Source organism: Chiloscyllium plagiosum, chromosome 19 (assembly GCF_004010195.1).
Source record: "Chiloscyllium plagiosum isolate BGI_BamShark_2017 chromosome 19, ASM401019v2, whole genome shotgun sequence".
Classification (NCBI taxonomy): Eukaryota; Metazoa; Chordata; class Chondrichthyes; order Orectolobiformes; family Hemiscylliidae; genus Chiloscyllium; species Chiloscyllium plagiosum.
The window spans coordinates 67,616,905-67,638,030 of record NC_057728.1 but is presented as its reverse complement, the minus strand read 5'-3'; the positions used below and the strand labels follow the sequence as shown (position 1 = coordinate 67,638,030).

The window sequence follows — 21,126 nt, the reverse complement described above, 5'->3', positions numbered from 1 at the left end:
TTTGTGTATCAGTGGTGAAGGGAGTCAATGCTCAAACTGATGGATTCAAGCAGACTGCTGTATTGTGGATGACGTCAAAGCTTTGGAATATTGTCATCCAGCCAAGTGGATAGCATTCCATCCCACCAATGAGTTGTGCCCTGTGGATGGTAGACAGGCTTTGGGAATAAGCAGGTGAGGTACTCACCACAGAATTTCTCATTTTGACCTGTTCTTGTAAAGAGTTCATAGATTAAGATCGGCAAAGAGGCTAGATAAGCATCCAGCAAGTTCCTTTATATTAAAAATGATCATAATTCATATGTTGCTCAAGTTACCTAACCTCTTTCACTTGGACCGTCTGTGACATAATATATCATTTTATAACCCAAAAAACCTAAAAATGCACAACAAGGCAACTGTTGAGGGGTACAAAATATTTAAATAGCATTCATGACAATGCAACATGAATTAAATGTAACCTACAGCTATTAAGTGTCTGCTACATGTCTTACTTATCAATTTCTATTGAACCTCACATCCTGGTGACTTTGTGACAACACATCAAAGTTGCTGAGCCATCTTCAAAGTGCAAATTAAACCTTTACAAAAAGTTCTCTTAATCCCAGTTGAAATGCTTGCAATCTATTTATGAATAATAATATATGTATTTAAGACAAGAACTGCAGGATAATATACCTTTATAAATGAAAAACATTTAGCAGTGAGAATAATACTTGACATTATAATTGAACAATGTTACCCACTTTGTTTTCCACACTCCTCTGAGTTAAGTTGAACACCACTGCTGTTCCAAATGCATTTGAAAGATGAATTCCTTCACACAAGTCACTATTTCACGTGTGAATGTGGACTGTATTAATGGGCTATCTGTTATGGTATTCATCACAGTATTACCTGATGAGATTGGCTTAATAGCTGCCATAGAACACAGAACATAGAACAGTACAGCACAGAACAGGCTCTTTGGCCCACAATGTTGTGCCGAGGATTAATCCTAATGTAAAATACACACCCCTCAACTCACTGCTATCCATGTATATGTCCAGCAGTCGCTTAAATGTCCCTAATGACTCTGCTTCCACCATCACCGCTGGCAACACATTCCATGCATTCACAACTCTCTGCATAAACAACCTACCTCTGACGTCCCCTCTATACCTTTCTCCTAATATCTTAAAACTATGACCCTTCGTACCAGTCAATCCAGAAAAGTATCTGGCTATTGACTCTATCCATTCCTCTCATTATCTTGTATAACTCGATCAGGGCTGAAGAAGAGCTTATGCCCGAAACGTCGATTCTCCTGTTCCTTGGATGCTGCCTGACCTGCTGCACTTTTCCAGCAACACATTTTCAGCTCTGATCTCCAGCATCTGCAGCCGTCACTTTCTCCGATAACTCGATCAGGTCAACTCTCTTCCTCCTCTTCTCCAGAGAGAAATGTCCGAGCTTATTCAACCTCTCTTCATAAAACAAGCCCTCCCGTCCAGGCAGCATCCTGGTAGACCTTCTTTGCACCCTCTCCAAAGCCTCTGTATTTTTCCTATAGTAGGGCGACCAGAACTGGACACAATATTCCAAGTGGAATCTCACCAGGGACTTGAAGAGCTGTAGCAAAACCTCGCGGCTCTTAAACTTGATCCCCCTGTTAATGAAAGACAAAGCACCATATGCTTCCTTAACAACCCTATCCACTTGGATGGCAAGTTTGAGGGATCTATGTACTTGAACACCCAGATCCCTCTGTTACTCCACACTGCTAGGAATCCTGTCTTTAATGCTATATTCAGCATTCGAGTTCGACCTTCCAAAATGCATCACTTCGCATTTATCCAGGTTGAACTCCATCTGCTATTTTTCAGCTCAGCTCTGCATCCTATCTATGTCACGCTGCAGCCTGCAAAAGCCCTCGGTACTATCCACGGCACCTCCAACCTTAGTGTCATCTGCAAATTTACTAACCCACCCCTCAAACTCCTCATTCATTTATAAAAACTACAAAGAGCAGAGGCCCAAGAAGAGAGCCCTGCAGGACCCCACTCAACATTGACTTCCAGGCAGAATACTTTCCATCTACAACCACTCTCTGCCTTCTGTCAGCCAACCAATTCTGAATCCAGATAGCCAAATCTTCCTGTATCCCATACTTCCTGACTTTATGAATGAGCCTACCATGGGGAACCCTATCAAATGCCTTGCTAAAGGGGGCATAGCTTTAAATTAAGGGGGGGTAGGTATCGGACAGATGTTAGCGGTAGGTTCTTTACTCAGCGAGTCGTGAGTTCATGGAATGCCCTGCCAGTAGCAGTGGTGGACTCTCCCTCATTATGGGCATTTAAGCGGGCATTGGATAGGCATATGGAGGATAGTGGGCTAGTGTAGGTTAGGTGGGCTTGGATCGGCGCAACATCGAGGGCCGAAGGGCCTGTACTGCGCTGTATTCTTCTATGTTCTATGTTCTATGAAAACACCACATCCACTGCTCAACCTTTGTCAACCTGTCTTGTCACCTTGCAAAGAACTCATGACCTGCCCCTCACAAAGTCATGTTGACTGCCTTTAATCACGCTATGCTTTGCCAAATAGTCATAAACCCTATCCTTCAGAATTCATTCCAAAACTTTGCTGACAACAACCATAAGACTGACTGGTCTGTAATTGCCAGGGATTTCCCTATTCCCCTTCTTGAAAAGAGGAACAATATTCACCTCCTTCCAATCCTTTAGTATGACTCGCGTGGAGAGTGAGGAGGCAAAGATCTTCGCCAGCGGCTTAGCAACCTCCTTTCTCACTTCCGGAGCAACCCAGGATAAATCTGGTCTGGCCCAAGGGACTTATCAATCTTACTGTTTGCCAAAATTTCCAGCACATCAACTTCATCAATCTTGAACTGTTCAAGCCTGTATCCCAGCTGCTCAAGGTTCTCATTCACAACAAGGTCCCTTTCCTTAGTGAAAACCAAAGCAAAAAACTCATTTAGGGCTTCCGCTATCTGCTCAGACTCCACATAGAAGTTCTTTCCGCTGTTGTGGTTCTGTTCGCCGAGCTGGGAATTTGTGTTGCAGACGTTTCGTCCCCTGTCTAGGTGACATCCTCAGTGCTTGGGAGCCTCCTGTGAAACGCTTCTGTGATCTTTCCTCCGGCATTTGTAGTGGTTTGTATCTGCCGCTTCCGGTTGTCAGTTCCAGCTGTCCATTGCAGTGGCCGGTATATTGGGTCCAGATCGATGTGCTTATTGATTGAATCTGTGGATGAGTGCCATGCCTCTAGGAATTCCCTGGCTGTTCTCTGTTTGGCTTGTCCTGTATTAGTAGTGTTGTCCCAGTCGAATTCATGTTGCTTGTCATCTGCGTGTGTGGACATGACCAGCTATCCTTAGTATCCATTCTGCCCTTCGAGCCTACACCACCATTCATTATGATCATGGCTGATCATCCTCAATCAGGCCCTTCGGCCCAACAAGTCCACACCGACCCTCCGAAGGGCAACCCATCCATACCCATTCCCCTACATTTCCCCCTTCACCTAACACTACGGGCAATTTAGCATGGCCAATTCACCTAACCTGCACATTTTTGGACTGTGGGAGGAAACCCACGCAGACACGGGGAGAATGTGCAAACTCGACACAGACAGTTGCCTGAGGCGGGAATTGAACCCGGGTCTCTGGTGCTGTGAGGCAGCAGTGCGAACCACTGTGCCACCCAGACAAGAAGCTCCTCTGTTCTAGTCATCCAAGGCTCCTTAATCTTACCCCTTCTTACCGGTCTCAGATGAACAAATTTGTATATCACTCGCAACAACTGCTCCTTAAATAGTCTCCACATGTTTGCTATGCCTTTTCTGAGGAACAATTGCTCCCAGTCTGTACTTCCCAACTCTTGCCTGATAGCGTCATAATTTCCTTTTCCCCAATTAAATATCTTCCCTTTCACTCTCCAAGGATACGGTAAATGTGAGGCAGTTGTGAACACTGTCACCAAAGTGCTCTCCCACCGTGAGATTTGACACCTGTCGGGGCTCGTTGCCGAGCACCAAATCCAAAATGGCCTCTCCCCTCATCGGCCTGTCTACATACTGAGTAAGGAAACCCTCATGAACACACCTGACAAAAACGGCTCCATCCAAACCATCTGCACTTAGGAGGTTCCAGTCAATATTGGGAAAGTTGAAATCACCCATGACGACAACCCTGCTACATCTGCATTTTCCAGAATCTGCCAGCCTATGAGTTCTTCAATCTCTCTACTGCTATTAGGTGGTCTGTAGAAAACCCCCAATGAGGTGACTGTTCCCTGGCTGTTCCTAACTTCCATTCATACTGACTCAGTAGACAAACCTTCCTCAATAACCTTCGTTTCTGTAGCTGTGATGCACTCTCTGATTAGCAATGCTACACCCCTCCACTTTTTCCACCTTCCCTGTTCTTTTTAAATGCTCTAAACCCTGGAACATCAAGCAACCATTCCTGCTCCTGAGAAACCCACATCTCCGTTATGGCCACAATATCATAGCCCCAAGCACTGATTCATGCTTTAAGTTCATCACTCTTATTTCTGACATTCCTTGCATTAAAGCAGACACACTTTAACCGATCCCTTTGTTTAATCGCGTGAGAAACCTTCCCATTAGATTCACTACATCCTGTCACTCCCCCATCTGCAACTGCCACCCTCTCAGATATGTGGCTCTGATTCCCACCTCCCCTGACAATTATGATATTCTTTGAAACTAATAATCTGTTCATAACATTTAAATAGAACATCCTTGCTTCTGTATGTAGCATTGTGAGCTTGCAATGGTAAGGAAACAAAGGACTGAGAGAAAGGATACATCAAGTTTCTGCAATATTTAACATCTTCTAATAGGAGGCAATGTAACTCAGTGGACTGAGGGAAACAAGAACCTTGCAATTATGTCCATTGTTGAATATTGTTTGGATTTCAATTTCAGTCTCTGCAAAACATGCAGAACACTTCTCAAAATAAATTTTGAAGTGCCTTTCATAATCATTTTACAATACTAAACATATAAAAGAGAATTTGCATTTACTTTTACACAGCAATTCAAACAAGCCTCAACTATAAATTTCAACAATTTGATGCACATATTAAAACAGGCTGCTTAGACTCTTTGAAAACATGCAAATCTGCTTAAGTTTCCAAATGTCAGAATGAGATTCATAGAGTACAGATTACTTGCTGACTGCGAAAAAGAGATACATTAAGGCAGCAAAAGAAGAGAGACTGGGTTGCAAAACAGTGAACAGAAATGAACACATGGTTTCATTTTATGTGACGTTCCAAGAGAAATCATTCTTACATAAGAAACCTCTTGTATGGTGAGACAAACGTCAGTGAGTTGGCGTGACTGCATTAGCAGACTTTTGTTGACTCATTACAGCAAACTCTCAAGCCCAAAATATCTACTCATTGTTTAGTAGAAACTTCTTGTTATAGCACAGAAAATTAACTCAGCAGACAACTTCGTGACAACAATATGTTAATACTTTGCTTTTTCCTAAAAGATTTTCAAAACCTACACATTCACAAAAACCTTTAGAAGAAATTTGCCACTATGTGTACAATAGGCAATGAAAGATAAAAGGATAAATGTCATCATGCTAAAGTTTGAGGGAAATAAGTCAGGTAGGATCCGGGGGGAAAGAAACAAGAATAAGGAATTGAGGAGTAGCAGAATAATAAGAATTAAGGTTCTGTTGTGTTCTGGGGCAGCACGGCGGGTCAGTGGTTAGCACTGCTGCCTCATAGCACCAGAGTCCCAGGTTCAATTCCAGCCTTGGGCAACTGTCTGTGTGGAGTTTGCATATTCTCCCCATGCAAGTCAGGTGAATTGGCCATGTTAAAATCCCCATAGTGTTAGACAGAGGGAAATGGGTCTGGGTGGGTTACTCTGCAGAGGGTCGGTGTGGATTTGTCAGGCCGAAGGGCCTATTTCCACACTGTAGGGAAGGAATCTAATCTAATCTAATCATAAACTCAGTACAAAAGCAGATCGACCATTTCCTTAGCTTAATTATTATTTGTGGAGAAAGTGAGGTCTGCAGATGCTGGAGATCAGAGCTGAAAATGTGTTGCTGGAAAGCATCCAGGGAACAGGAGAATGCTGCCTGACCTGCTGCGCTTTTCCAGCAACACATTTTCAGCTAATTATTATTTGTATTTACTTCAACATGAGTTCCTGAACAGAAAATTCAAAATAAAAACTGCTGGGAAGTCAGGAATTTGTAAGAATCAATTGGAAAATTCATGGGTTAGAACTAAATGTTCCAACGCATTAGTTACTCTTTTTATTCTTTCATTTTTTGTGGTAGTGGTTGCAGATTTGGAAGATGCTGTTGAGGTAACCTTGCCGAGGTGCATCTTGTAAATGGTAATACACCGCTGCCATTGCAACACCAGTAAAGGCAAGAGTGAGTGGTTACGGTCTTGGGATGGAGTGACAATCAAGCTGGCAATTTCATCTTGGATGGTGTTGAGTTCATGAGTGTCAATAGAATCTCTACAGTGTGGAATCAGGCCATTTGGCCCATAGAGTCCACACTGACAATAAATGTTGGTTTAGCTAGTGATACCCTCAATGCCCTGAATGGATAAAAAAAAGTTTCATTAGCAAGAAATTCTGAATGCGACTGAGCACAATGAAACCAGTGAACATATCCACTTCTAACTTCCATTCCAAGTTGGATAGGTGGGTTGAGGCAAAAGTGAGGACTGCAGATGCTGGAAACCAGAGTTTAGATCAGAGTGGTGCTGGAAAAGGACAGCAGGTCAGGCTGCATCCAAGGAGCAGGAAAATTGACAAAAGCCCAACATCAGGAAACTGGGCTGAGGACAGTATTGCCTTGGGACAGAGGTGATTGACCTCCAACAACAGCCATCTCCATTTGCACGAGGTAAAACACAAACCAATGGACAGATTCCCCACCCCCATTTGCCAGGTTTCTTAAAACTACATTCAGTCATATGCTATCTCAAGGGCAGTCACTCACTTCACATCTGGAATTTAATTTTTTGTCCATGTTTAGAACAAGGCCACAATGAAGCCAGGAGCCGAGTGCCTTTGATGGAACTCAAAAAGAGCAATGGACAGATTATTGACAGCCACTTTGCTGATGATCAAGAGAGGCTGATGAGATGGTAACTGGGAGATGAGGGTAGAAATTGGGACTTTTTCAGCAAATTGCAAGACTTGATCGTTAATTTTGTTATAATTTCAGTTGGTGGTAATATTGGACAAATCAGATCACAGAGTGAAGCCTGGCTTGATAGAACACAAATTCTACTTTCCTTTTTGTTTAGCATTCTGGTCAGTCTGTGAACATATATAAGACTGTCGATGTACTGTTAACAAAACTCCATAAAACTTTATTACACAAGAGAAAACCATTGCCTATATAACACTAGACAAGAACTATTGAAATGATCTCACTACAAATGTAAGAACGTTTCACCCTTTTTTCCAAGCAACATCCTTTAACACTCAAGCCTCAGTGAAGAATCACCTCCATACTAATGCTTCTTGATCAACTGGCACAACTGTAATTGGTTTCTTACTGGCAAATCTCTGCAGTTAAGAGATGTTAAGTTTTTCACAATGCCCTTAAACTCAGCATACCACAACTTAGCATAATTTCCCTAAATTCATGTCTTCCTCAGTCTCCTCAGCAACACAGGACTTGTTAATATTGAGGTGGTGGTGGTGTTGGATGGCTTGAAAACATGAAGGTAGTTAAGCCCCAGGGCCTGATGGGATCTACCTCAAAATACTGAGGGATGCAAGGGAGTCGACTGCATTGTGCTTTGCCAGAGATTTCTACATCCTCATTAACCAGAAGATCCTAAAAGACAGAAGGATAGCCAATCTTGTTCCTTTGTTTAAGAAGGGCAACAGGGATAATTCAGGAAATTATAGAATGGTAAGCCTTCCACCAGTAGTAGATAAATTATTGGAGAACATTCTGAGAAACAGGATTTACTTGAATTTGGAGAAGAATGGACTCTTTAAGGATAATCAACATGACTTTATGCAGGGGATGTCTTGTCTCACAAAACTGATTGAGTTTTTGATGAAGTGACGAAGATGGTTGATGAGGAAAGGGCAATGGATGTTGTCTACATGGGCTTTATGAAAGCATTTGACAAAGTGCCTCCCTCATGGTAGACTGCTCCAGATAATTAAGTGACATGGGATCCATGGCGAGTTGAATACAAAACTGGCTTGGCCATAGAAACAGAGGGTAGTTATGGAAGGGTGTTTTTCTGACTGGAGGTCTGTGACAAGTGGTGTTCTTCAGGAATCAGTGCTGGGTCCTCTGTTGTTTATTATATGACACACATGTACAATTTTTTTTGGATGAAAATGTAGATGGTCCGATTAGTAAGTTTGCAGACATGAAAATTGATATAGAGTTGTGGATAGTGAAGACAGTTATCAAAGGTGGTTATGGACAGTTGGAAAGTTGGGTGGAGAAATGACAGATAGAGCTCAATCTAGACAGGTGCGAGGTGATGCATCTTGGGAGATCAAGTGCAAGGGGAAAGTATACAGTATATGACAAGATCCTCAGGAGCATTAATATACAGAGGGATCTTGGAATGCAAATCCATAGCTCGCTGAAAGTGGCAACATAAGTGGATAAGGTGGTAAAGGAGGTATATAGCTTCTTTGCCATCATATAGTCACTGAATTATACAGCATGGAAACAGACCAGATGAACTAGTCCCATTTGGCCCATATCCCTTTAAACCCTTCCTATTCATATATCCACCCAAATGCCTTTTAAATGTTGTAATTGTACCTGCCTGCACCACCTGCTCTGGCAGCTCTTCCATACACACATCACCCTCTGCGCTAAAAGGATGCCCCCAGGTGCCTTTTAAATCTTTCCCCCTCACATTAAATCTATTCCCCCTAGTTTTGGACCACCCAGCCCTGTGAAGAAGAGCTTGGCTATTCACCATATCCATGCCCTCATGTTTTCATAAAGCTCGAAAAACGTCACCCCATAGCCTCTGACACTCCGGCAAAAAAAGTCCCAACCTATTCAGCCTCTCCCTATAGCTCAAACCTTCCAATCCTGGCAACATCCTTGTAAATCTTTTCCAAACCCTTTCAAGTTTCACAACATCCTCCCTATAGCAGGAGACCAGAATTGAACGTAGTATTCTAAAAATGGTTTCACCAATGTCATCAGAGCATTGTGTTTAAACATTGGCCAGTCATGTGGCAGTAAAACTTTAGTTAGGGCCACATTTGGAGTATTGTGTAGTGTGCTGATCACCACACCATAAGAAGAATGTAGAGGCTTTGGAGAGGTGCAGAAGAGGTTTACTAGGACATTGCCTGGATTAGAGTGCATTAACTATAAGGAGAGGTTGAACAAGTATGGGTTATTTTTGCTAGAGCACCGAAGGCTGAGAGTTGACCTGATAGAACTATATAAACTTAGGAGGGGTGTGTATAGGGTCGATAGACAGAGTCTTTTTCCCAGGTGGAAATATCAAACACAAGGGGGCACAGGTTAAGGTGAGTGGGTGGCCGGTGCCTGGAACACACTGCAAGGGAGATGGTCATAGCAAACAAGATGGTAATGTTAAGAGGCATTTAGACAGACACACAAACAGGCAACAGATAAACAGATATGGGCCATAGCAGGCAGGTGGGATTAGAATGGCATCATGGTTAGCACAGAGTTGGTAGGCAAAGGCCTGTTCTACATTTTACTCAATCCTGACTGTTTTCCTGTCCCACTTGCAGGACAAAATGTCAAGGGAAATTGCCGAAAAGGTTTGATTCTCAGATTATGATTATGTAAATCTCTTGTTTGAGTTGGCTATTGATAAGTTCTCCCAAGTTTGGCACAAATGTCCAGATGTTAATCAAGAGGACTATGCAGGATCAACTGAGCTGTGTGCGCTTCGATAAATGCAGTGCCAAGCTCATGCAGGTAGCCTGTCTAATTTCATTCTTAGTCAATGTTGTTATAGTAGTTTAATATTCTGCTCAGTCATTTCAGAAAGCAGTTAAGAGACAACAGCATTGTGGTGTCTGAATTCACATTCAGACTGTGTAGGATGGCAGCTTTCCTCCAATAAAGGAAGCCAATGAACCAGATGGATTTTTATGACAATCTGCTAGTTTCATGGTCACCTTTATGGAAAGTAGCTTTTGCATTTCAAATTTAACAATTAAATTTAAATCACCCCCAGCTGTTGTGGTGGGATTTGAACTCATGCCTTCAAAGCAGTAGTTCAGGTCTCATGAACGAGTCCAGTAATACAACTCAAGCTGTTAAACTCATGCCTCCTCAATCAGTAATCCAACAACATCCAGCAACAATGCTGCTGTACCCAGTATAAATTTTACAAGTTCTGCAAGTGGCTTTTCCAAACTTAAAGACTTCATCGTTCTGCAAATTTAATAATAGCAAAGCAATCTCTCAGTTTAGATACTTCACAAACATGTGAACTTGGTATGGTTTTCTATATTAGCACTCTGAGAAATACCAAGCTGCACAAACTAATCAAACATAAATGCACTTATACTTAAATGGCCTTTTTTCAGGAATTTGCATCCATTATGCAATAACCCGAAGAGGAATGGCAATTGTCCTAAGGGTGATAATTGACATGTTCCAAAGAATATGACTACACCACTGACAAAGAACTCGACTGATTTGTCTTTCATTTTCCTTGAACTAATTCCTCATGCGATTGCAGAATAGCACTAGCTAATGAATTAAAACTGATTTTGCTTCCAAAAGTCAATCTTTTTTAAATTCACTCATAGGATGTGTGTATCACTGACTGGGCCAGCATTTACTGCCCATCCCTAATTTCCCAAGGGCAGTTAACAGTCAACCATATTGTTGTAGGTCTGGAATCACATGTTCATAAGATATAGGAGTAGAATTAGGCCATTCGGCCTATCAAGTCTGTACGACAGTCAATCGTGGCTGATGTGCTCCTCACTCCCATTTTCCTGCCTTCTCTCCATATCCCTTCAACCCATTACCAATTAAAAATCTGTCTAACCCCTCCTTAAATGTACTCACTGTCCCAGTATCCACCTCACTTTGGGGCAGTGAATGCCCCAGATTCACAACCCTCTGGGAGAAATAGTTTCTCCTCAACTCTGTGTTAAATTTGTTGCCCCTGATCCTAAGACCATGACCTCTTGTCCTAGAATGGCCCACAAGAAGAACCATCTGCTCCATGTCTATTTATCCATATCTTTTATCATCCTGAATACTCAATTTGAACTCCTTTCACTCTTCTACAGGCCTAAACTGTTCAACCTTTCTTCATACAACAAACTCCTCATCTCTGGGATCAATCTGGTGAACCTCCTCTTAACTGCCTCAAATGAGACTACATATTTCCTCAAATAAGAGGACTGAAACTGCACACAATACTCCAGCTGCGGTCTCACCAATACGTTGTATAATTCCAACAATATGTCCTTACCTTTATATTCTATTCCCTTAGCAATAAAAACCAACATTCCATTCGCTTTATTATCTACTGGTCCTAAGGGAAGAGTACTAAACTGGGCCAAGACCAATTATATCGAAATTAAGCAGGAGCTCGGAAATGTGGATTGGACACAGCTATTTGAAGGGAAGTCCACATTTGAGATGTGGGAGGCTTTCAAAGATAGGTTAAAAGTAGTGCAGGATGAGCATGTCCTGTTGAAGGCAAAGGATAGGAAGGGCAAGATTCGTGAACCGTAGATGACAGGAGAAATTGTACAACTAGCCAAGAGGAAAAGGGAAGCTGCATAAGATCTAGGCAGCTAAGAACAGAACAGGCCCTGGAGGAATATCGGAAGAGTAGGATCAGTCTTAAACGAGGAATCAAAAGGGCTAAAAGGGGTAATGATATAGCTTCAGCAAGCAGAATTAAGGAGAATCCCAAAGCATTTTATTCTTACATAAGAAGCAAGTGGGTAACTAGAGAAAGGATTGGTCCACTAAAGGATAATGAAGGAAGGCTGTGTGTCGAACCTGAGAGAATTGGTGAGATTCTGAATGATTACTTTGCATCAGTGTTCACTGAGGAGAGGAACATGAATCTTGAGATGAGAGATAGAAGTTTGATTAGTCTGGATCACATTGGCAGAAGTAGGGAAGATGTGTTGGGTAGGCTTGAGGTTAATTTGGTGGACAAGTCCCCAGGACCGGATGGGATCTATCCCAGGTTGCTGAAGGTGGTGAGAGAGGAAATAGCTGGGGCACTGACAGATATCCTTGTGGCATCCTTAAATACAGGTGAGGTGCTGGAGGACTGGAAGGTTGCTCATGTTGTCCCCCTGTACAAGAAGGGTAGTAGGGATATTCCGGGTAACTACAGACCAGCGAGCCTGATGTCAGTGGTGGGAAAGTTACTGGAGAGGGTACTGAGAGATAGGATCTATTTATTTTTAGAAAAATTGGACTTATCAGTGATGGGCAACATGGTTATGTGCGGGGGAGATCGTGCCTTACCAACCTAATAGAGTTCTTTGAGGAAGTGACCAAGTTGATAGATGAAGGTAGGGCTGTTGATGTCATATACATGGACTTTAATAAGGTGTTTGATAAGGTTCCCCATGATAGACAAATGGAGAAAGTGAAGTCACATGGTGTGCAGGGTGTTCTAGCTAGGTGGAGAAAGAACTGGTTGAGCGACAGGAGACAGAGAGTAGTAGTTGAAGGGAGTTTCTCGAAATGGAAAAAGGTGACCATTGGTGTTCCACAGGGGTCAGTGTTGGGGTCACTGTTGTTTGTGATATACATAAATGATCTGGAAGAGGGCACTGCTGGTATGTTTGCAGATGACATGAAAATTGGTGGAGTAGCAGAAAGCATAAGGGACTGTCAAAGAATACAGGAGGAGAAAGATAGATGGAGAGTTGGGCAGAAAAGTGGCAGATGGAGTTCAATCCAGGCAAATGTGAGGTGATGCATTTAGGCAAGTCTAATCCTACAGTAAATTATACAATGAACGGAAGAGCTTTGGGAAAAGTTGATGGGCAGAGGGATCTGGGATTGCAGGTCCATTGTACCCTATAGGTTGCTGCACAGGTGGATAGAGTGGTCAAGAAGGCATATAGTATGATTGCCTTCATCGGATGGGGTTTTGAGTATAAGAGCTGGCAAGTTATGTTAAAATTGTACAGGACGTTGGTTTGGCTGCATTTGGAATAATGTGTACAGTTCTGGTCTCCACATTACCAAAAGGATGTGCATGCTTTGGAGAGAGTGCAGAGAAGGTTTACGAGGATGTTGCCTGGTATGGAAGGTGCTAGCTATGAAGAGAGGTTGAGTAGGTTAGGTTTATTTTCATGAGAAAAAAGGAGATTGAGGGGGGAACCTGACTGAGATTTACAAAATCATGAAGGGTATAGACAGGGTGGATAGAGACAAGCTTTTTCCCAGGGTGAAGGATTCGATAATGAGCGGTCACGCTTTCAAGGTGAGAGGTGGAAAGTTTAAGGGGGATACACGCGGCAAGTACTTCACACAGAGGGTGGTGGGAGTCTGGAACGTTTTGCCAGCCGAGGTGGTAGAGGCAGGCACAGTAGATTCATTTAAGATGCGTCTGGACAGATGCATGAGTAGGTGGGGAGCAGAGGGATACAGATGTTTAGGAATTGACCGACAGGTTTAGACAGTACATTTGTATCGGCTCAGGCTTGGAGGGCCGAAGGATCTGTTCCTGGCCTGTAAATTTTCTTTGTTCTTTGTACCTGCATGCCAGTTTCCTGCAATTCATGAATGAGTACACCTAGATCCCTTCTGCACTGGAGCACCCTGAAGTCTCTCCGCATTAAGATAATAGATTACCTTCCCATTTTTTTGACCCAAATGCATGATCTTGCACTTAACCACGTTAAACTCCACCTGCCACATTTTGGCCCAATCTCCTATTCTATCTTTATCCATTTATAAGGTTCTCATTTCCACATTGCAAATTTATCGCCCCATCTATTTTTTGGTCATCCGCAAATTTGGCTACAGAGACTTCTATCCCATATCCAAGTTGTTAATGTAGGTTGTAAATAGCTGGGGTCCAAGAATTGAACCCTGTGGCATCCCACTAGTTACATCTTGCCATCCAGAAAAAACAAACATTTATCCCGACTCTCTCTTCTGTCCATCAGCTAGTCATCTATCCAGGCTAATAAATTATCCCTAATCCCACATGAACCAATCTTGTGAATTAACTTTTAATGCCGTACCTTATCAAATGCCTTCTGGAAGTCCAAAAAATTACACATACAGCATCCCCATTATCCACATTGCTTGTTAGGTCTTCAAAGAACTCTAGTAAATTAGTCAAACATGATTTGCCGTTTATAAAGCCATACTGACTCTGTTAAATATCATTTTGAATTTCCAAATGTCCTGATATTGCTTCCTTGATAATTGATTCTAATACTTTCCCAATGACAGATGTTCAACTAACTGGTTTGTAATTTCCAACATTTTGCCTCCCTTCCTTTTTGAATAAAGGTGTTACATTTGCCATTTTCCAAGCCACTTGAACCTTTCCTGTGTCTAAAGAATTTTGGAATATTGTAAACCACGAATCTTCTATCTCTGCTGCCACTTCCTTTAATACCCTGGGATTTAGGTAATCAGATCTGGGGGACTTGTCTGTCCTCAATCCCGATAGTTTGCTGAGTACTTTTTCCCTATCGGTGTTAATTGTTTTAAGTTCTATCGTATCTATTGCCTCTGACTTGCTTATTGCAATAGGAATGGTACTATTGTCCTCCACCGTGAAAACTGAGGCCAAGTATTGATTCAGCATCTCTGCCATCTCAGTGTTCCCCACTATTAACTCTCTGGTTTAATCTTCCAAGGACCTAACATTCACATTAGCGATTCTGTTCCCTTTTATATACCTATATATAATAGGATATATATGTACAATTATAGCTTTTGCTTTTTTTTAATATTGTGTTCTCTTGTAATTTACTTTAGCTCGTTTTATTAATTGTTTTAGTATCCTTTTGTTTATGTTTGAAAGTTTCCCAATTTTCCATCCTGCTGTCTTACCATTTAGCCTTCCTGCCCAATCGACTCGGGTCAAATACATCCTCATGTCTATGTAATTTCTTTTGTTTAATTCCAGAACATTACAGTGGGACGTCACTTTCTCACCCCTAAACTGAATGTTGAATTCTATCACACTATGGTCACTACTCTCGAGAAGATCCTTAATTATGATGCCATTAATCAATCTTTCCTCATTACACAATATGAAATCTAGAGTAACTTGCTCCCTGCTTGGTTCCACAACATACTGATCCAAGAAACAATCTCTAATACATTCAATGAACTCTGCCTCCAGGCTACCCTTGCCAATTTGATTCTTCCAATCAATGTCCATGTTAAAATCACCCATGATAATTGCCATATCTTTCTTGCAAGCTACTAATATTTCCTGATTTATACCGAGCCCCACTGGAGAACTACTGTTTGGGGACCTATAGATTACTCCTACCAAGTACTTCTTCCCTTTGCTATTTCCTATGTCTACCCAGACTGATTCTGCATCTTGATCTCCTGAGCTTATGTCATTTTTCATTACAGCACTGATCTCTTCCTTCACCAGCAAGGCTACAACACCTCCTTTTCCCTTCTGTCTATCTTTCCGAAATACTGAGTATCCCTGGATATTCAAATCCCAGACCTGGTTTCCTTGTAACCATGTCTCAGTAATCGCTATCAAATCGCACCTTTTGGTTTCTGTTTGTGCTATTAACTCATTAATTTTGATTCAAATGCTTCATGCATTTATATACAAAACTTTTAAATTTGTTCCACTGTTAAATTTCCCTACTTTTTAAAATAATTCCTTGGTGCATGTAGACCAGATCAGGTAAGGAAGGCATTTTCCTTCCCTAAAGGAGATTAGCAAAGGACATGGGCTTTTCTAACAATGGATGTAGGTTTGCTTGCTGAGCTGGAAGGTTCATTTTCAGATGTTTCGTCACCATACTAGGTAACATCTTCAGTGAGCCTCCAGACGAAGCACAGCTGGTGTTTCCTGCTTTCTATTTATATGTTTGGGTTTCCTTGGGTTGGTGGTGTCATTTCCTATGGTGACATCATTTCCTGTTCTTTTTCTCAGGGGGTGGTAAATGGGATCCAAGTCAATGTATTTGTTGATAGAGTTCTGGTTGGAATGTCTAGTATGGTGACAAAACGTCTGAAAACATCTACAAACCTACATCCAGAAGCCCAACTTACAGAACCTACAAATCTTCTCAAACTTGCTTTTCTAACAATCGACAATGGTTTCATGGACATCCTTAGACTCTTAATTCCAGATTTTTATTGACTTGAATTCGAACCCAGATACCAAGAACATTACCTGGATGTTTGGATGAATCATTTCGGAAGAATATCACTAGACCATTGCCTCCTCATGGCTGCTGGCCATAACAGCAATTGCTGTCCATTCCAAAGTTGCCTTTTGAGGGAGGTTAAGAGTCAACTGCTGCCGTGGTGAGATTTGAACCGGTGTCCCTGAAGCATTGGACTAGCCCTGGAATTACAATGCATAGAACAACTTTCTGACAAGGACTTGGAGCACATTCTTTTGGGCCTCAGGTAGGCAAGGTTCTGCCATGTAAGCTGGTACCATCTGTAGATGAACTCAAGGGAAATGACAGTAAAAAGAAGTAAATGTCAAAGACTATTGGCACCAGAACACAATCGCATTTGACCCTGATCCAAATCCTTAATGATCCCAACACTACTCTGTCATTACTAACCTGAAGCCTAATGTTGTCATGGAAAGAAGAGATCACACTGAGCAGCAATCACCAGGATTAACAACTCAGCAGGCTGAGAGAGGACCAAGCATCAATTCTTAATAAGAGAACCAGACCATGTGTGCCTTCAGATTTCTGAAGAAATCTTTTGAATTTTGTTTTAACATTTGAAAGCTGATCAGAGTGAAGATTTGGAAAGGCAGAAATGGAGAAATATTTCCTTTACAGGTCCTGTGTGTTCAATCCTTCCAGTTCTGATGATTGCTTGGGACTCAAAACTGACCTCCAGAGCAATAGATAAGGTGAAGAAAAGAAAAACACAGGAAAAAATACACATGATCTGGCTTTGGATAGGAACTTGTAAGTTGCTTGATTGAGATGAGAAATTTTGGAATTTTTTTAATCTTCATTCGATCATGGGATGTGAGAGTTACTGGCTAGGCCAGCATTTGTTACCTATTCCTGATTGCCCAGTGGGCAGTTAAGAGATAACCATACTGCTTGTGGGTTTGGACTCCCATGCACACTAGACCAGGTAAGGACAGTTGGAAAACCAAACTAATATTGGTTTTCCAAAAGGCAACTTTGGAATGGACAGCAATTGCTGTTATGGCCAGCAGCCATGAGGAGGCAATGGTCTAGTGATATTCTTCCGAAATGATTCATCCAAACATCCAGGTAATGTTCTTGGTATCTGGGTTCGAATTCAAGGTCATAAAAGATCCATAAAAGGTCATTAATGAACCAAATGCGTTTTCATGGCAATCGACAGTGACATCACCATTACTCCACAGCTTCCCCTGATTGTACATCTCACAACATTCAATTCGAAGTTATTCAAGTTAAAGAGAACATTTATTTTTAAAATTATTTTATCTGTTGGTACGTGTACTGGGTTGTGTTTAATTCAATGCAAATTCACCATTAATCATTTCCATTTAAACAAGGCTTTGGAAAAAATGTGGCATGAAAAGAACAAACATGAATATCTCTGCACAACAGGTTTACCACAACATAAATATCTTTGACATATCTATCACTGACACTGTTGGGTTTAGTTGAGGAATTAAATCTGCAAAAGGAACTGATCAACATTCACATTCTGAGAAGCAACTAACAAATGTTAATATAGCATCAGCTGGAGCTCCTATCACACCCACCTTCAGCCAGTCTGCCATCACTATTACAGAGGGATCAGTAATACTGCTGAGCAACTCCTTTGTGGCTCTTTTTTTCTCTTCTCTGTAATTTTTCTTTTGAACCTGCAATTATAATATCTGTTTAATAAAGAAAACCAATAAAACTAATAAGATTTATACATGCAGGCCTCCTGAAACCAGACAAGCCCTAAATATTCCACAAAATTGTGAATTTATTATTAACTGAAGTCAATGCAGTTTAGTACAGCTAAATTAACAAAATGAGTAGCAGTAACAAGATTGTTCATTGTTTGTCACTACTGTATATACACAAGGCAAGGGATAATACATATAGATAAGTTTAAGGTTAACATTTCAACAAAAAGAGTGAGATAATACATTATTCTTGTGCTTTATTACACTGAACTGACAAATGATTTACTGCCTTGACTTTCAAGGTGAAATATGACACATAGTAATCATCATCCTTGCACCTCAAGCAACTGGGTATGAACAATCACAGATTGATGAAGTGAATATTTCATTGCTCTACTGGTTTGAGTTCTGCTTAAAGTAAGTGGAATCATTCTTTACCCAAGCTCTAGCTCTTGAGAAGACTCCAAGGAAACTCACTTCAGTGAGTGTTTGGAAATACCATTGTACTGGTACTCAAGAGATACCTAGCCTGAGGCATGTTATAGGGCAAGAGTAAATAATTCAAGAAAACTGTCTTGGACTAAATCTTCCAAGTTCATTATCAATCTTCAAAACAAAACATTTATTTATAGTTAACAATACACGTGCTATCATATATGATGCATATAACTTAAGTTACCTTAAGAGATTCTTTTTTTGTGAGTTTACTGCCAGGTGAGACAAGATCTTTTTCTGTTCCATTGTAAAGCTTAGATTCTGACTGTAACAACATAAATTAACATGATTAACAAAGATTGGAATTTTCAAACATATATTGCAAAAGGTAATGGCTGAGCTCACAGGTCTTCAGAGACAAGCACTGACACATTTAAGTGGAAGCACTGAAAAGCTCCTTCACTTTCTTCCCACTATCTGCTCAGCTATGTTTATTTCATTTAAGTTTAAAACTAAAATAGATCAATACAGAACTTAAAAGAATCAGGATATAAACAGTCAAGTTGATGTCAAAATACATTTAACAAAGACAATAGTTAATTAGCAAGGGAAACAAATATGATGTAGTGTCTTAAAACAAAAGTTGAAAACTGCACAAATGTCAAGAGTAACTTGGAAAGGTTTTCAGTTTGCCAAAACTTCAAAAATGAAATCATTGCAAAAGCACAACAGATATATTCTGAACCGCAAACCGAATTTCAGGATGGAATCTTCAGTGACAGGGGTCTTAGCCATAAGATAACACATCCATCCTGTGATGCATGCCACCTGACATCGATTGGACAGCAAAAAGATTTATTATCCAATTGGATCATGCCAAACAATAACTTAACTCTCCATACCCATGGTCATGTCAGCCCAAGAACTTTCATGGCATATCCCCAATCTACTTACAGGACAGCTCCACGTTTCAATGCTGCACCTCAGACTGTACCAGTGACCTTTGTTGTAATGCTGCAGCAAGGACATGGTGTACTCAGGGACATACCCCCAGCTGACAGACTGGACCAAACTGCTTCTCCAAGCACTTCACTTGCTGTCTTAGCCCTCACTCACCCTCAGCCTATCTGGATGCTCAGAGTATTCCTGCCTTGTATTGTCTAGCTTTTTTGTGTATTGTTCCCTCAGCCAGAGATCCCAGGATCATATTCCTGCAATCTTGCTCTGCCATTTAGTGTAGTCACAAAGGAAGAGAGCAGGTCTGAAATACAGTCAGGATCAATGGTGCTGGAAGAGCACAGCAATTCAGGCAGCATCGAGGAGCTTCAGCAAAATCGACGTTTCGGGCAAAAGCCCTTCTATTCCTGATGATCCCATTGATCCAGAATCTGGTTTCCAGCATCTGCAGTCATTGTTTTTACCTCTCTGAAATACAGTCAGCCAACCACTCAGGGTGATCAGAACCCACTTCCTCTCCACATAACAGCAGAGGAGCTGAAATCAGGCACTCATGACTCTTTCTGTCCAAATAGGGGCTGCTTTCCTTTTGGAATGAGAAAGGAACAGATATTACAGAAGATTAAAATGGGTGGCACAGTTATTACTGTGGGTGTAGGTGGGGAGGTGTCCCAAGTGAATGAGTGAGCAGTGCAAAGGACATGCAGAGTTAGTGGTGCCGCGTGTTGGGATGAGTAGCAGCAAATGAAGGAAGATATTAGAGGCAACAGTGAGAGCGGCAGAGCATAAGCTTTGGTTGGAGATGAGTATAATAGCAGATCTAACTGAGTATGAAGTATCAGAGGGAAGATGGTGGCACTGACATGGATGGAGCGGAGACTGTCCTTGACCTTTTTACAGATGCTGGAGATTGCTTTAACCTCAGTGCCAAGGTCTTGTGCCAGGGACTCCACTATTGATCCTGGGGGAAGAGGAGGCCCTGTGTCTGAGGAACTCTGTCCAGCGGGACCTCCATGTCTCTACCTGCACAGTAGGTGTCAATACCCACCTGCTTTTCCCCCACCCCACACCTCTAACCACCTTTGTGCCATTTCCAGGGCAAACATCAGGAACCAAACAGGACAACTATGGACTGACACTGCTCGTTCGGGTACACAGCAGGCTTTTAAAGGTGGTGCATGAACAAGGGATAACAGTGAATTCCAAGATAAGTATGAGTGGTGAGCTGTTCCAGGATTGACGCATGTTGAATTGGGGCGAAATCGGCCATGAGGGACACCATGTGGTGGGATCAGTATTTAATACGGTTCTGAACTGGTCCTCACCCTGAACAACTTCTCTTTCCAATCCTCCCACTTCCTCCAAACGAAAGGAGTAGCCATGGGCACCTGTATGGGCCCCAGCTATGCCTGTCTCTTCGTAGGATATGTGGAACAATCCATCTTCCGCAACTACACTGGCCCCACCCCCCACCTTTTCCTCCGCTACATCGATGACTGTATCGGCGCCGCCTCGTGCTCCCACGAGGAAGTTGAACAGTTCATCCACTTCACCAACACCTTCCACCCCGACCTCAAATTCACCTGGACAGTCTCAGATTCCTCCCTCCCCTTCCTCAACCTTTCTATTTCTATCTCAGGCGAAC

General features: G+C 41.8%; 1 protein-coding gene across 10 annotated transcripts in view; it reads right to left on the bottom strand.

Moving 5' to 3' along the window:
• osbpl8 (oxysterol binding protein-like 8) overlaps positions 1-21,126 on the bottom strand; it is a 416,034-nt gene that overhangs the window by 163,432 nt on the left and 231,476 nt on the right. For all 10 annotated transcript variants that reach the window (XM_043708791.1, XM_043708786.1, XM_043708784.1 and 7 more), the window contains 2 exons: positions 18,769-18,849; positions 17,955-18,056 (listed from right to left, as the gene is read on the bottom strand). In XM_043708791.1, coding sequence (XP_043564726.1) covers positions 17,955-18,056; positions 18,769-18,849 — 183 coding nt within the window. The remainder of the gene's footprint in view (positions 1-17,954; positions 18,057-18,768; positions 18,850-21,126) is intronic.